The sequence below is a fragment of the Rattus norvegicus genome, chromosome 14, assembly GCF_021556685.1.
Source record: "Rattus norvegicus strain SHRSP/BbbUtx chromosome 14, alternate assembly SHRSP_T2T, whole genome shotgun sequence".
Taxonomy (NCBI): domain Eukaryota; kingdom Metazoa; phylum Chordata; class Mammalia; order Rodentia; family Muridae; genus Rattus; species Rattus norvegicus.
The window spans coordinates 87,309,200-87,326,146 of record NC_141547.1 but is presented as its reverse complement, the minus strand read 5'-3'; the positions used below and the strand labels follow the sequence as shown (position 1 = coordinate 87,326,146).

The following is a 16,947-nucleotide window of genomic DNA, read 5'->3' as shown; positions in this document are numbered from 1 at the left end:
TTTCTTTCTGAGACCAACTAAATATATATTTTTTTAAATTTAAGTCTATTTTACCCACTTAATTTTTTTTTTCAGTTTCTGACTCAAGGCAATTTTCATAACTTGCGTGTTGCTTAGAGGGTGTGAAATTATGTTTAAAGTATTGTGCTCACATCCTGGGAAGAAGGTTCCCCGATGAGTATGTTCCCCTACTGGGCTTGGCAACACCTGTGAGGCTGATGATTTTCCAATCCCATAATGAATGAGGGACTATTGCTCGGAAAAACTATTTTACAGATGTAATTAAATTACTCAGCTGACTTCAACCTCAGTAGGCCTGTGCTAAGGAAGCCTTAAGAGGACAGAAAGGTTGCTCAGCTCTTTCCCCCTGGCTCGCAGGAAATCGAAAGCCGAGGTGCTGAAAATATGTGTGTGTTTTTCAAACTGAACAGTAGGGAGGAGGTGGAAGCATTTTGAGTGGTGTGCTGAGAGAAGGGAAGTGCTGTGCACAGTCTTGACAGTGGCAATATGGACCTTGAAGGCACTGCCTGTAGCGGCTCGGTATGAAGTGATAGGCTCCCCCGACACTGGAGAAGGCAAGATCTGAAACCAGAAGTACAGAACTCCTAGAACAAACAATCACCAATTTCGCTCTATATGTTAGGAAACAGCTTGCTGAAGGCGCCGTCTGGTTTGTTACTGTTGCTTATGGAAAGATCAGGGCCAGAAAGCTAATTGGAGGAAACGGCTGCTAAGGGGGAACCAGAACCAGATGAGGCGGTGGATCCTTGGTCTCTCTAGATGACAAAGGATGCTAAAAATAAGAAGTAGACGCTGAAAGCTTTCATCTAGAAAAGGCTTAGTATGCATGAGAATGTAGCCTTTTGCTAAAACTGCAGAATGACCAAAGATTCGCCTATTCACTGCACACAAAGAGCCCTTTCAAGAGATTAGGGGTGGGATTCTCTCAGGAAGTGTAAGCCCCTTGTCTCTCAATGACCTCGGCGGGCGCCAAAGGCTGACTCATGATTATCTTAAAAAGAATTGTGGCTATGGCTTTTGTTTAATGGAGTCTAATCCGTGGAAAACCCACAAAGTTTTTAAGAAATTATTTCATCAGAAACCAGCAAGTTTGGACAACTAGGGACCAAGAGAGGACAAAAAAGAAAAGAGACTGATAAAACTCGAGTAGCACTCTGTCTACCTTTCATGAGACCTAGAAGGGAGGCTGAGGCAGCAGGACCAACAGTTTAGGGAGGAAAAAAATCTCAGATTTTTCTAATCTGAAGCCAGCCAAAGCCCTCACTGTACCTGATGGCTTTTGTCCTGCCCTAGAGACCCTTGTCTTTTCCACTCTGTTTGTCCTACTCACTGCACCCTGGGGCTATTAAAGACATACAGACTCTAGTTTTGTAATTCACATATAGTCTTGGGAACAGGAGGTTGAAACCGGGGTAGGCACTGAACCTGACAGCAACAGCTTTGAGAATACCTTTGCTGAAAGTCAGGAAAACCAGAGAGAGTAATTGTTTCTGTGTCTTTGCCATCTCCTAAATGAGCTTTGTCTAAAGGGGATGCACTTGACTGGGAGACAGAAGCTGAGGTAGGACACCTGGACCTCTTGGCCAGGGGGGCAGCTGCACTGGTCCCCCCCTCCACATACCTCACTCCTGTTTCTGCCCGGAGTCCTTTAAAAATTCTCCTGACAGACAGCTCAATCAATGATGCCCCATTTCCATCTATACAAGAGCCACCCCCCAACCCCTGGCCCACACTCCTACCTATGAATTGATAATAAGCCTCTCTCTGAAACTCATCCTCTGTGACTTGCGAATTTAATTATTTTCATTTGGAGGACAAGAATGACCTTGGCTTAGGGAAGCTTTGACGGTCATCGGTCATCGTATTTGACCCCAAACTCCTGGAGACAGCTCTGTTCTCCAAGACACCTCACTATTCCCACGTCCAGACAAAGGACTCATTGGATTTCAGCCAGGAGCTTCTTTGGAATTCCCTCCAGATCCAATGGAGGAGCGGAATTTGGAACTCGAGCTGAGATGACAAGACACAGACTAGATGGGAAGATTTTTAACTTGGGGAGATTGAGATGGAACTTAGCTAATCCTTGCTTAGACTCCTGACCTTTAGATATTACAGATAATGAGTACTTGTTATTTGAGGCCAGTGTTGTGTGTGGTAGTTTACTCAGCATGGTAGAAATGAATTTTCCATTGCTCGTGGTTGGGCTTTAAGGGGGAACCTATTTTAGATTACTTACGTGAAACTGTATTTTCTATAGAGTTTTTTATGGACTTGATTTTTTTTTGTTTTAACTTTTTATTATTTTATTTATTTGCATGTGTATGCATGTGGGAACACATGTGCCATGACGTGTGTGTAAGTTAGAAGATAATCAAGAGGATTCTCTCTCCTTCCACACCATGGCTCCCAGGATCAAACTCTGGTTGTAAGGCTTGTGTCAGGCATCTTTACCCACTGACTTTCTATTTTTAGAATATTGTTTCTGCCTCAATCTAGTATTACTGATGCCTGCACATTACAGGTTTTCAAACAGGATAAGGAGAAACAGTTACATAACTAATCTGCTTCGTTTGTTCTGATGGGAGGAATGGTGGTGAGACCCTCTCTGACTTGGTCCCTTTCTTTTACCTTGCAGAGGTTGAATTAGCTCAACTTCTCTGCTGTGAAGTTGCCAGTGGATGTATCTTCTTTCCTTTTTGGTAAGTCTGGAAAGATATACAAAACAGATCAGCAGTGATGCGGTCAGAGAGATCCTTTTCTGATATTATTATTATTAATGTGTGTGTGTGTGTGTGTGTGTGTGTGTGTGTGTGTGTGTGTGTGTGTGTGTGTGATGTATGTGGCACATGAGTGCTACAGAGCATGCACCTAGGTCAAAGGAGAATGCCGTAGAGTTAAAGTCAGCTCTCCCTTTATTCCTGAATGTAGGTTCTGGGGATTGAACTCAGATCTCCAGCCTTGCAATGCGAGTACCTTTTCCAGCTGAACTGTCTCACCATGCAGCCCCATTCCAAGCGATTCTTATTAGTAGTTTTATTTAAAACTTGTCTCCATCGTTCATGCCTTAGTAATATAACACTGTTAACAGTAACGGTGACATTAATATTAGCTACTGGCTAATATGGGCTGCTCCTTTTTGTTTTCATTTCAGCTCATAATAAATGAGTTATGTAATAGCATACCAAACAAAATATTTTACCCAAATGATTTTACTGTGCAATAAAATTTCTTAGGTAAATATTATAATTCTCGTTTGAGATTAGTTCAGATAAATGTCAAAATTGTTGTTTCATATGTCATAAATCAAAAAGAAAATTTACTGGAAATTCAGTGAAACTCCTGGGGTAAGGGTTCATCTTCTCCTTTGATTAGCATCTCATCGTATGATGAATATGTATTAAAAGTTCACCATGGGCCCCACACTGTGGAAAGCACTACCCAAACATGATCCAGTATGGTGTTTCTCAAGGCTCCATAGAAGGAAACCTACAGTTTACAAAGGGATCACAGCACAACCAGAAAGGAAACCTATGTTTTCCATATAGAGTCTTAGGTACTCCAATTGCAACCTCTATCCTAAGCATTTGTGAACATCCTGACTATTGTCTCACAGCTGACTGGGTGAGAAAGAAGAACCTTAGCATTGCAGGACTCAGCTACAGTCAGATGACAGGAGACAAAGCAGACCATGCTAACTAGTTTCTCAAGCTGCTTTGTATGAAGTAAGAAATACAGCGACCCTTGATAGAACCTACCTTTTTGTGTGTTTTGACTTACAACGCTCTGCTCGGTTGACTGGGGATATGGTAAGTAATTTATCTACTCAATGTGTCTCTTGGGTCCTGTAAAGCCAAATTATATTCAGTTTTGGATTAGGAAAATGTTTGATTAGGCTCGGCTTCCTATTTCCTCTTCCTTGGTACATTCCACTCTGGGATTGCTCTTAACAGGAGAGTTTAAAAACAACTTTTTAAAGAGTTCCTCAGTCTGGGTCAGACCCTATTCATGGCCCTACACCTGGGATGTGGCCCACATTTACCCAACATACCAGGCCCACTTTTAACCAAGGACTTTTAAGCATCTATTTGATTACACCTACCTCTCTACTGGCATGCCCACGGCCTGAAAAAAAATCCAAATTTGTTTTCAAGACAATTCATGTTTTCCTCTTCTTGAGGCTGGTGGGACACAGACAGTATTTTCTTTTTTCTTTTGATGGAGGCATGATTTTCTTTTCTTTTCAGAAATCATTTCCATGTTGCCACTTCAGAAAGGTAAACATAAAAGAGAGGTGCAGAGAGCTGTTGACTTTGCTGTTGCGTTGAGCAGGGGCTCACTGTCGTTTCTGAGCAGAATCCAGATTGTGGCCATGGCTTTCCAGGCTGCCTAGCCGGTGGCTGTCTCCCTCTTTTAGTCCTGGCTTCTCCTTCTGGAGAACTCAGCTCATTACTAAAAGTCTCCAAAATGAACAACCTAATTTTTGTCTCGTCCTGAAGTGATATTTTAATCCTGAGTAAACAGTTATAAGGTTCAGTGATTGAATGCAGTGCAGATGTTATTAACTGGCCTCTTGAGCCTCTGAAGCATTTCATGCTTTCAAGAGACAGAGTTCAGAATTACCGAAAGCTTTTTATAAATATAAATGAATCCAGGAATATCTGGAAAAACACATTTTCTTCCTTTGAAACTTTGTTCTAGGTCTTAAAAGATAGAAAACTAATTTCTACAGAATGGTAGTTTCAAATATCTGTTTAATAAAATTCACAACCTAGGACTTGGATAGATCGGAGACTTTTTTTGTGTTTTGAGACAGGGTCTTATGTAGCCAAGGATAGCTTTGAGGTTCTGATACTCCCACCCCCATCTCCTAAGGGCTGGAATTTCCAGTGTTTACAACTACACCCAGCTTTTCCAAAAGAAAATCATTTCTTTTCCTCCTCCTGCTTCTTCTTCTTCTTCTTCTTCCTACTACAGTGTGTATCTGAGTCAAATAGAGAAACACTCAGTAGCATCAGTCGCAGTACTGGAAGGAGGGTCTCTAAGCTGCTTTCATTATTCAGGGCAAAAGATAGGGGTCACTAAATTTAGGAAGAGGGAGGACAATAATGAAGAATGGGATGTTGCGGGGGCATAGAGCTAAAGATGAAGGATGCAAGGAGGTTTCTGAGACCTCATTCATTTAGCAGCTAATGGAATGGACCACACTTTCTATGCTCCCCATGAACTGAGTTTTCTGAGCTTGACTCTGTGTTCTTCTTAGCTTTATGGGATCACTCATTCAAAGCTATTCCATTAGACGTTGAGGATCATTTACAAGATATCTTATTATGTATCCAGGAGGCCATTTTAGGTGCCCTTGGAGTTGTTATGGTCCTAACAACATCAAGAGTCTTCCATCAACATTTAAGACCAAAATCATGTGTCAAAGATTGGAGCATTGTTGCCTCAGAAATGATCACCTTCAGGATACTAGAGAGGAGCTCAGAATCATGAAGAAGTAGACCACCAATTGAAGTGTCTTCACAAGGTTAAATTTTCCTCTTGACAGGAGGGTGCAGCTGCTCACAAAATTGGAGAATCAAGCACAAAGAGAGAGGAAGGGCATTTGCTTTTTATTGTAAGCAAGGTGTTTACTATGTTTCTTTGCCATTGGCTGGGATCTGACCTCAGAGTCTTTTGGGATTGACTAGTCTATTAGGGTTCTTTAGAGGAATAGAATTGATAGAATGAATCTATGCATCTATATCTATCAATATGTATAGAAAGGGAACTTATTAGAGTGGCTTACAGGCTGTGGTCCAGCTCGTCTAACAATGGCTGTCTACCAATGAAAAGTCCAAGAATCCAGTAATTGTTTAGTGCATGAGGCTGGATGTCTCAGATGCTCTTCTGTATATGCTGGAAATTTCCAGAGAAGTAGCTTAATGCCGGTGAAGGAATGAACTTTTCATCCAGAGTGAGAGAAAGCAAGTAAGAAGACCAAACTTCTTTCTTCCCTTCTCTCTATACAGGCTGCCAGCAGAAGATGTGGCCCCGATTAAGGATCTTCCCACCTCAAAAAATCTGGATTAAAAGATCTGGTCTGCTCACTTCAAATGATCCAACAAAGAAAAAAATCCCTCACAGGTGTTCCTAGACACTTGAGTTTTAGTTAATTCCAGACACAGTCAAGTGGACAACCACAGATAGTTATCACTACTAGTTTGCAAAAGAACTGATGAAAGAAAATGAAGAGGGCAGGGGTCAACTGCTGCAATCCAGGACCTTTGTATAAACAATAGTTTTACTGAGTGAACAATATTAAAACATTTACATAAAAGTCTTACAATATGTGGGAGACAAAAATTGAATTTCTTGCTATAAAAGTTTTATAATATTTGATAGAAAAGACTCACATTTAATTTTCTTACAAATACCTACTCTTGTTTTTAAACATTCTTTTCTCCAAACTCATTGAGATGTTGGCTCTTTATTTTTGTCCCATCTTGGAATAAAAAGCTGTAATAGGGAGGGGGTGTCTATTTAATAATACTTGACTCAGTAAGCTGGAGTCAGGCCTTGAGTACAAGGAATTAATTATTTCATCTAGTTCATTAGCATGATTTAAGGTGAGCCTGCCTTTCTGGGAGGAAGGGTCCCTTGGCCAGGAAATTGACCTGGCCCCATTGGAATGTTGGGTCTGCACACAGGGCGAAACTCTCCTCTCTTCACCAAGAATGCTCTCTTAACGGGCCTTCGTTGCTGCTTTAATGCTCATATTAAATTTTCTTACTCTTATTTTTAAACATTCTTTTCTTCAAATTCACTGAAGAAACTGCTTCCCTAAAGACTAGAGTCATTTAGGAACCAAGTTAAAGATCAGAGCTCTGCAAACACCATGTTTGGCGTCTGACAAGGATGAAACTGCCAAGAGTCCCAGTGGCATTTTTTTTTGCTTCTAGTGAAGAAAGAAATAGATTATTTTGTGGTGTGTGTGTGTGTGTGTGTGTGTGTGTGTGTGTGTGTGTGTGAGAGAGAGAGAGAGAGAGAGAGAGAGAGAGAGAGAGATCTTTTTTTAACCTTACACTGCTCATTTCTACTTCCTGTCCTTTCCATACCTCTCCTTCTGAAGAGGCAAGCCTAACTTTTTCAAGCTGAATTTTGATTGTTGGGTGTGGCAGTGTGGGGGGGTTACCCCTTTGGCCTGTCTATCTAAAAGATTCAAACTATTAGATGAAGCGATAAAAGGAAGTCCTTGACTGGAGTCTGGAAAAAGATGAGAGGGAGGGGCAAAAGAGATAGTGATTAGGATGACAAGTTCCAGGCAGGGAACCAGGAGAAGCTAGAACACAAGGTATTTTTAAACATCTAATCAAAGTTCATTAAAATCTCTTGATGGGTTCATAAGAACCTCTTTTATTGGGCTCCTTATTTGTCCTCCCCTCCCCTCCCCTTCCCTCCCCTCCCCTCCTCTGCCCTCCCCTCCCCTCCCCTGTGCTCTCCTCTCCTTCCCTCCTCCCCTCACCTCTAACACTGGTTCAGTGTAATGAACCCATGATCAATTTTTAAGCCCTTTGATAGTTGTTGGAGTGGCTAAAAATCAGGGTGACATCCCTTCCAAATGATTTCCAGGTCAGAAGAGAGGTGTTTTTTTAGACATCACTTAATATTTAGATTGTAAGTTGATGTCTATATGCAATTGAGGGCTGGTACAATTTAGGTCAAGGCCATGATTAGACAGTAAAAAAATAAGGCAGGGACAAAGCTTTTATGAGGTGGGAGAGAAGGAGAAGGAGAAGGAGAAGGAGAAGGAGAAGGAGAAGGAGAAGGAGAAGGAGAAGGAGAAGAAGGAGGAGGAGGAGGAGGAGAAGGAGAAGGAGAAGAAGGAGAAGGAGAAGGAGAAGGAGAAGGAGAAGGAGAAGGAGAAGGAGAAGGAGAAGGAGAAGGAGAAGGAGGAGAAGGAGAAGGAGGAGAATCAAGACGGATACTGAGAAGGATGACCCAGATCCAGGTGAATTGGAATGTTTTTCTTTATCTTATCTTGGTGGGCGGTTTATTTCCTTATCAATTGGTTGTGAGTTCATTGTTGGGATATATTATAGATTGAGAATTTAACATATAAATCTGATTGATAAATTATAGTTTACTGAGTCATGATTTCACTGGCCGTTGGGATTGTGAGCAGAGTCCCTGGCAGGGAACCATGATAGGCCAGCCTATGCTGGACTTCTAGAGCCCTGATTTTACCTGGTAGCTGGAACCAGAGAGTTGGTGGCCAGCGGAGAGCTGCTAGGAGACATACTAACTAGGGATAAATCGTGGTTAAGTTCCATTTGGCCCCACAGGTGCTGGATCTAACACTAGAGACCAGAATGGCATCTGGTCATGCTGGAATGGCCTGTGGACTGTCTGGGTCAGAGAGTAATTGGGGGTAGCATGGAGCTGCTGAGATAAAAGTACCACATAGTGCCATGTGGCCTCAAGGGTGCCAGCACTAGCGTGGGATAAAAGTTGCAGGTTCTTTTTTAACATTTACCGCAACATTAGGTAAGTATACTAGTGGACCTATTTTTCTTGGTTGTAGGTATGTCTTATATCTGACCAACAATTTCTGCAAGAAGGAAATGATATAATTGTCTAAATAACATCTCATGTCAACTTATGCCTAACCTCTGAGGAGAGAAATCCCTTGGATTGTTAAAAAAAATCTTCTCAGTCATTTTTTCCTGCTTGGGTGATTAAGATCATACAGGTGACTGTTGTTAAGGCCAACTGAAGGAGTCTCTTGGGCTTGAGAGACTTCTCTGGCTCCTCCAGCCTTCCTTTATCAGTTGTTCCATGTGTGTCAACAGCTTCACTCAGCAGCATTAAGGAAAATTTCCAGTGTTGACCTGCCTCTCATCCGGACTGAGGGCATTCCAATTCTTATTTCCTCCATGCATGTGACACTGAAGTTAGAAGGTGGGACATAGAGTCACCCAGCAGCAGCTTGCTTATGTGACTCTAAAGGCCAGTGGAGGAGAGGATGCTGAAAAATATCTCAGGGCAAATAGAAGTGAAACAGAGCTGGGTAGTAAAATCAGCTGTGTAAGAAAAAGTAACAACCGAGAAGAAGGCAGAGGAGCAGCCATTATAAAAGGACAAAAAGAGGCGTTCTAGAACTAAGAATGGCAGCAATCTGACCTGAGAACTTTCTGGAAGGGACTGCCAAGAAGGCTCAGTGGGATGCAGTGGGTACCATTCCTGGAGGTATATGTGGCCTCACAGAAGAAACTAAATCCCAGCCCTAGGAATGTAGGTGACATCTCAGACTGGGGACTACAGACAGCTCCACCCTGGTCTCCAGGTCCACCCTGGTCTCCAGGTCCATCCTGGTCTCCAGGTCCACCCTGGTCTCCAGGTATCCTCCTCTAGCTCATTCCTGAAATGGGGTCTTGTGGCTTACATGGTCCTACAGTTTTGCATTTGCTCTGGCTTGTGTGACTTTCAGGAAGGACTTCAGGATGATTCATAGGTAGATAATGATGACTTCCTAACAACCTATGAACTTCTAGCTCTGAGGAGAGATACTTGCATGTGTTAGAGTTGTCTAATTCAACTCCCTTTTTCAGACTTCACTGGTTTAACAATGAACTGTGAGAAAAGTCTGCTAAAAGTCTACCATTGACTGGATAGCCTTCTAGGTTTTGGCAGACAACAAGGGGACTCCTTCCATTAATGGGGTTCTCCTTCTATGACCTTGTCTGGAAAATTCTAAACCCTCGCACATGCCTCTATCTGAGGAATGTCATGTAGCTTCAATTTGATTACAGGATCAATTCCTTTGTCTTGATAAAACCTGTTCAGCTAGTACCGGAGATTCCTGAAATCCTTCCCCATGCTAATGAGGCACTTCAGGTACCCTAAGTCCTCGTCCAATGACCTTTACTTATTTTGAATTTTCCTACCCTCAGTCACCTCAAACTTCATAAGGCTTGAATCACCCTAAGTAAAGTTGATCTGCCTTCTGATAGCTGGTCTTGGTATGGTTATACTATATGTACTCACAGAGCTTCTGAGCTGCCTCCCCTAACTCAATGTCTCTGCTCCCTTTGCCTGCTGATGACCCACGAGAGTGGGGAGACTCACAATGAGCAGCAGAGGGAATGTTGACCATCACTACAGGGGCATGGTCTAGACTAGAAAGCCATCCTTTGGAAAAAAAGCTACAATTCTTGTAACTGTTTAGTTTCTGTTTATAATCACAAAACAGTTCTTAGTTGGAAGGTCTAGGACTGCGATTCAACCCCTAAACTTGTTTTCTTTTTACCTCATCCTGGGGGTACTGTTTGGAGATTGCTTTCACACTGCAGCTGAAAGATTGAGTGTGCAGTCCAACATGGTCAAGTGATAATGCTGGGATTGAACCTCCTGGATATTTTTTCATGTCCCTGTTGTTAGGAGCTCTGAAGGGTGGTCTCACAGGTGAGCTTGTCCTCACATATGACACCCACCCATTCCCTTGGCCAATTGACCTAGTATCTTAAGACTAAAATGGTTCTTTTGAGGCTGCCTTTTTTGATTTTATAATTAATTTTTAAACTTTTATTTTATTTATTTATTTAGAGAGAGAGAGAGACAGAGTGTGTGTGTGTGTGTGTGTGTGTGTGTGTGTGTGTGTGTGTGTGTGTTGAGGGGAGTGGTATAACATGCCACAGCCCACGTGTGGCAGCTTAGAGGACAACTTGTGATACTTGGTCCTCTCTTTCCACCATATAGGTCCCAGAGATCAACTTCAGGTCATCAGGCTTAGAGACAAGTGCCTTTATCTACTGACTCATCCTGGCAGCCTGAGGCTGACTTCCAGACAAGAGAGATGCTTTCTACAGAGTGTCTGTGAGACAGATTTCATATTCAAGGATAGCTAAATATGGAAATAAGTTTAGTCTAGGGTCTTAACCCTTTAGGGTACCAGAGAATGGGTTCAACCAACCCCTCCCCAGGCATCCCATGAGGGTGCAGAAGAGCAAAAGACTGCAATCCCTGATTCCTTTTTGTATTACCACACATGGGTAGCTCAAGGGCTCTGTAGTCCCATGAGCCAGTTAGGCAAGAGTGGAACATCTTCATCATTTGGGGACTGCTTCCTGGGGAGAGCCAGACATAGGGAAGAGACTAGAGACTGCAGAGATGGTGAGTTGGGGGATATTCACTAGGTTCAAGAATTTTTGGTGACAATTTATGAATAAATGTTATGTGTGAGCTTGCTATAACATTTTATTTTCACTTAAAACTTACTGGGGAAGGGCAGAAATCTCACAGTGATTTATGTGTGCAAGATTCTGAATCTTCTCTCAGAAGTATATTTGATGAAACCTACTCAAATTTTGTTGAAAATTAATGCTTCTAAAAACAGTCAGCAGAAAAACCTAAGACATTGATGAAGACTTTACCAAGTACTTAGAATCCCTCTGTTCTAACAGACAGGGTCCATCCAGATTTCCTCATGCTTAGCTTCTCTGTGACCATGAAGGGCATGCCAGGTGCTACACTACATGCATTGTCAAATGGAGCTGGCAGCTGGCTTCCTCTTGTCATGTCTGGGATGGATCGGGTGTCCTGTGGAACCCATATTAGATTTTCTCACAAAGACAATAAGGGGGAGATTTATGCCAGCTGTTGAGAAATTTTCATGGTTTCCCATTCTTCGCATATAATTTTGCCATAACATTTCAGAATTTTACATAAAGGAGAAGCCTCCTGCTTATCAGATTTTTAGTTTCAGACATGGTGCAAGGGGACATAGTGATCTTGGCTGGTACACAGCCTTGAGGAGCTACCCATCTGGTTTTAGTAACATTCCACATCATGACATTTTTTTCCCTCTGGTGCTTAAACATCACTGTTTTCGAAAGTGAATCCTGGCTAGCTGAGCATTCGCTTCACCACAGACAATTTATAGGTCTCCTTCTCATGTTGAAATACAAACAAACAAAAACCAAACAAAAACAACACTCTTAAAAGAGAAGACATAAGTGCCTGAGGGGAATTCTGGGTGAAGATGGCAGCTACAATGGCAAGAGCTGTGTGTCAGACCCAGACTCAATGCTGGACTGCAGATGGGAGTTCACCTTTGATCATACATATACATATACATATACATATACATATACATATACATATACATATACATATACATATACATATACATATACATATACATATACATATACATATACATGTACATGTACATGTACATATACATATACATATATCTGTGTGTGTGGTATGTGTGTGTGTGTGGTATGTGTGTGTGTAGTATGTATGTATGTAAATGCATATATAGGACAAGCAAGATGGCTCAGTGGATAGAGACACTTATCTCCAAGATCAAAGACCTGAGTTCATAGTATGAACACAGAGAATCAACTTCCCAAAGCTGTACTTGACCTCCATAATGCACACCCACCTGGGTACACACGCCACACATGAAAGTACATGTTCATAGAATCCTTCTGTGATATTACTATTCCGTTGAAATCAGAGCACTTCCCACAGAACTATAAGGCATTTGTATTTGCAGAATTTACAGTTTTAACCAGGTTGCTGCCTCCTGGTCCAGACTTGTCCCTACATCCGTAAGCTCTGCTAGGTGCTACCCAGAAACATGCGCACACCCACAGAAAGCCTACAATATCCTTGTAGATTCTTGTTTTGTGGAACCTGGGCAGGGCATCCTGAGCTCAGGAGAGAAGGCCTCAAGAACATTGACCAGCTGTACACCCTTCAAGCTCTAGGGTGTGGGAGCTCTGATGCTCACTGAATAGATCCTCCACTTGATGGCGACAGAGACATAAGACTCCTTCTATCTGCCACCCAGCTGAGCCCAGCAAATGCCTCCCTAGGAAGACAAAAAGCCTACAGTTCAAACTTGCTTCTTTGAGGATTTTCTATGTTCTTAAACTAAACTGTTAATGAGATTTTCCTCGTTTGTAAGATTCGAGGTACCTTTGAATGAAACCAATTTTTAAATTCTAGTTCCTAACAACGTGATTATTTAATATTTGATTGTGGATAAAATAATTTTATGCTTTTCTCTCGTGGACTAGTGATGTGGTAATGTGCAGGAAAACATGTACGAAATGAAGTTTTATATTTATGTTACTGAGAATTTGTGCCACCCTTTCTGCTCGTAGCTGTTCTAGGCTTAAAAATGCTAGATTATGAAATTGTGCTGAATTCTTACATTTTCTGAAATATCAGAAATAACTATTAGACCTAAAGGGTGGTTACACCTTTCTACGTTATTTTTATTTATGTTTTAAGACATTTCACAAAGACCTAGTTATGTTTTTAAGTTTAGTCTTCAAAGTGCCAGCTCTTCCCAATGCTCCAGGAAGTTTCTGCTGAGTAGCTGAGAAACTGCGGTGACCCTGCCTTTCCTTCATATGTCACTGGTTCTGAGACCTACAGCAGCAGACCCGTCCTTGGAACATTCTAAGTCCTTTGGACCGTTGGGTTCTGAGTGATAGCACAGTGGCCATGCTCACAGTCTGCACAAAATGTGCACTTGAATCTGTTCAAAGGGCATAGGCTACTCCGTTCATTCCTCTTGCTTTTTTTTTTTAAAATGCAGGTTATTTGTGTTTTTCTGAAAATGTCACCAAAGCTATCCTATTCTTCTGTTGTTGAGAAACCCTACGGTTCGAGATACATGGTCTAAACCAACACCATTGCCATGTCTTATTCATAAAGCAGATATTATAAAATAAAGGTCGACTTAAAGCAATTCCCACACCATCCCTCCCCTACAATGTGCAGTCTAGTCTGATTTTCAAAGACAGATTCCTATCAAATTCTTTTTTGGGTTCTGGAAAATAGCATAAGGCAGGACACTATTTATTAAAGATGTCTGAAGTGAAGAAAGGAAATAGAATGGCTTTCAGTGTTTCTTGTGCTCCTTAGAGAAAGAATTGTGCTTGTCAACGAAAGGCACAAACCTTGGTATCAGCAGGGTTGTCTCGTGTATGGTGAGGAGTGTGTAACCCCCCCCCCCCTTTAAAGCTGGATCCCAAGGCCAGTACCTGTGATGCTGAGCTTTTCCCTTGTGTTGATGTCAGAGCTCCAGCTGCTCTAGTAATAACATCCACCCCTCAAAAAAAAAAAACCCAAAAAACAAAAAACAAAACAAATAGCAAATATTCCTACAGAGAGAATGGAAAAGTTCCCAATTGTCCCTTTCAGGCATTAACAGCCTGGGGGAAATGTACCTAGGCATAAAGAACACAGAATCTTGTTGAGTGATTCTCTCTCTCTCTCTCTCTCTCTCTCTCTCTCTCTCTCTCTCTCATTTCTATCTTGAGAACAATTTTATCGGAGTTTAAAAGAAAAAAACCCAGGGCAAGTAATAAGTCTCAGCAGATGCCCAGAGGAGGAAAGTGGTGAAAAAAAAAACAAAGAAAAGAGACAGAAAGGCAAGTATGCTGTTTAAATAAAGACAGCATGGAGATCAAAAACACGCTGGACAACAGCCATTTGGAGCTTCAGAGGAGAAAGACTAAGGAAGCCCAGGGTAGCAGAAAAATCACACTTAGTATGCCATCCATCCTAGCACTTGGAAGACACTGGCAGGAGAATCCCTGTGAGTTTGAGGCTAGATACATAGTGAGTTACAGACCAACAAAGGGCTACACAGTGATACCTTGTCTTCAAATGGAGAGCAAGGGAGAGATAGGAAAGTGACTAGGCACTGGAAATTGTGAAATCTCACTGAATGGCCCTTACAACTAGCATTTATCCTGATGCTTTCTTGTACTGAAAGCCAGTAGGTGAGCACAGCCTTAATCCCTTCATGAAGAAGGGGAGGGGGACAGAGAGCAGTAGCAGCTGCCATGCCTAGTCCCTTAAGAAGGGAGGGGGACAGAGAGCAGCAGGGGCTGCTGTTCCCTGTGCTCCTTTCTGACAGCTACTCTTGATATGAAAGGCTGAAACTCCCTTAGCCTCTTTCCATGCTGAATGGAAAGTCTTTATCACTAAGATTTCCTCATCAGCTGCCAGACCCCATTCTATCCTTTAGCACCCTAAATGCCTGTGGATAATATTAATACAGCATTCACATTCCAAAGATGTCTTGGTTGGAATTGAAGCAGCTAAGTTACATTCCTAGTCAAGAGGGGAAAGAGAATAAATTCATGTACACTTGTGCCCAACCTGCTTTCTCCAGTCCTAGGCAGTTCAGGATCCCTACTGAGTCTTCCTACGTCAGTTAATAAAATTGAGATAGTTCCATCTATATCTATATCTATATCTATATCTATATCTATATCTATATCTATATCTATATCTATATCTATATCTATATCTATATCTATATCTATATCTATATCTATATCTATATCTATATCTATATCTATATCTATCTATATCTATATCTATATCTATATCTATATCTATATCTATATCTATATCTATATCTATATCTATATCTATATCTATATCTATATCTATCTATCTATATCTATAATCTATATCTATATCTAATCTATCTATATCATCTATATCTATATCTATCTATATCTATCTATATCTATCTATCTATATCTATATCTATATCTATATCTATATCTATATCTATATCTATATCTATATCTATATCTATATCTATATCTATATCTATATCTATATCTATATCTATATCTATATCATCTATATCTATATCTATATCTATATCTATATCTATCTATATCTATCTATAATCTGCAGGCCAACCTTACCTAGACACTCCCTCATTGAGACCTCTTTACAAGATGACTCTAGATTGTGTCAAGTTGACATTTAAAACTAACCAGCATAAGGGGGATGCTAAATCAGAAAGGTGGGAATGGTAGGTGGGTGGGGGAACACCCTCATAGAGGCAAAGAGGAGAGGGCATGGGATGGGAGACTTGTGGAGGGGAAACCTGGAAGGGAACATTTGAAATGTAAATAAATAAAATAATCTATACAGACAAAAGAAAACAAAACAAAAAACCTAACCTTCACATCAGGCTACATGGTAAGACCACCTTCAGTATCTAAGTTTCTCAGTGTTTAAATGAAGTCTGAAAATAGAAATATACTTTACTGCAGCTTCACCAGTGAAATTCAATTGTGCCAAATGCTGTGACTAGAAATTATGGCCCATGCCTCCTGGTGCAAACCTCTCATCCCAGGTATTGGGGATTGAAGTAGGAAGCTCTGAACCCTGTCTCAAAGTAGAAAGTATAAACGGGAGGTAAGGATGAATCTCAGTGAGAGCATTTGTGACCAGCTTGTGGTGGCACCAGTTGCATCCCCAGGACCACAGAAGCAGAAAAATCAGTACAAGAAGTAAAACTACTGTACAGCTGAAGAGGTAAAGGTGAGTCTATGCAGAAATATTTATAGGAAGCAATCCAGATGCCCTGACATTTGCAACGAGGGTCCTGAACAGCAGAGACTGCAGCCAATGGTCACATTCTACACAGGCCTCTCATCTCCACACAGCTGCTATTTCCAATCTCTGACATGGGAATGGCTTCCACTAACCCTGCTTTGTACATGAGAGAAGTGTGGGAGAAAGGGTGGCTATGAAACTCAGAAGGATGGGGCACCCATCGGATGCTGTGACAAATCTCAATTTCAAAACAGACCCAGCCTGAGACACAAAAAAGAGTGTGGCCATTTTCAGTTCAGCCTAACTTTGAATTTGCCTTTTGAAACATCTATAATTCACTTTACATTTATGCAGAGTTTTCTTGGCTCCCGTTGTAACTGATGGCCATGAACTCTAGTTTTACACAACCAAGGCACAGGAGAGAGGGGGACCACAGCAGCAGGGATCTACAGCATGGGATCATTTCCATGATGCTCTATTTGAACAAATGAGGTTTGGTTTAGGGGACATAAACACATCCTCGTAGGAGTTGCCCAACGTCTACGCCTTCATTTT

General features: G+C 41.4%; 1 protein-coding gene across 4 annotated transcripts in view; it reads left to right on the top strand.

The window, feature by feature from the left end:
* Positions 1–16,947, top strand: part of LOC148001444 (uncharacterized) — an 81,236-nt gene that overhangs the window by 38,417 nt on the left and 25,872 nt on the right. For 2 of the 4 annotated variants that reach the window (XR_015637122.1, XR_015637123.1), the window contains exon 1: positions 7,005–8,011. Coding sequence is in view for 2 of the 4 variants with exons in the window: in XM_087584580.1 (XP_087440706.1) it covers positions 2,657–2,663 (7 nt within the window). In the remaining 2 variants the exon portion in view is untranslated. Of the gene's footprint in view, positions 1–2,656; positions 2,721–6,032; positions 6,348–7,004; positions 8,012–16,947 lie in introns of those variants that run through there. The other 2 variants (XM_087584580.1, XM_087584579.1) reach the window with 2 other exon arrangements.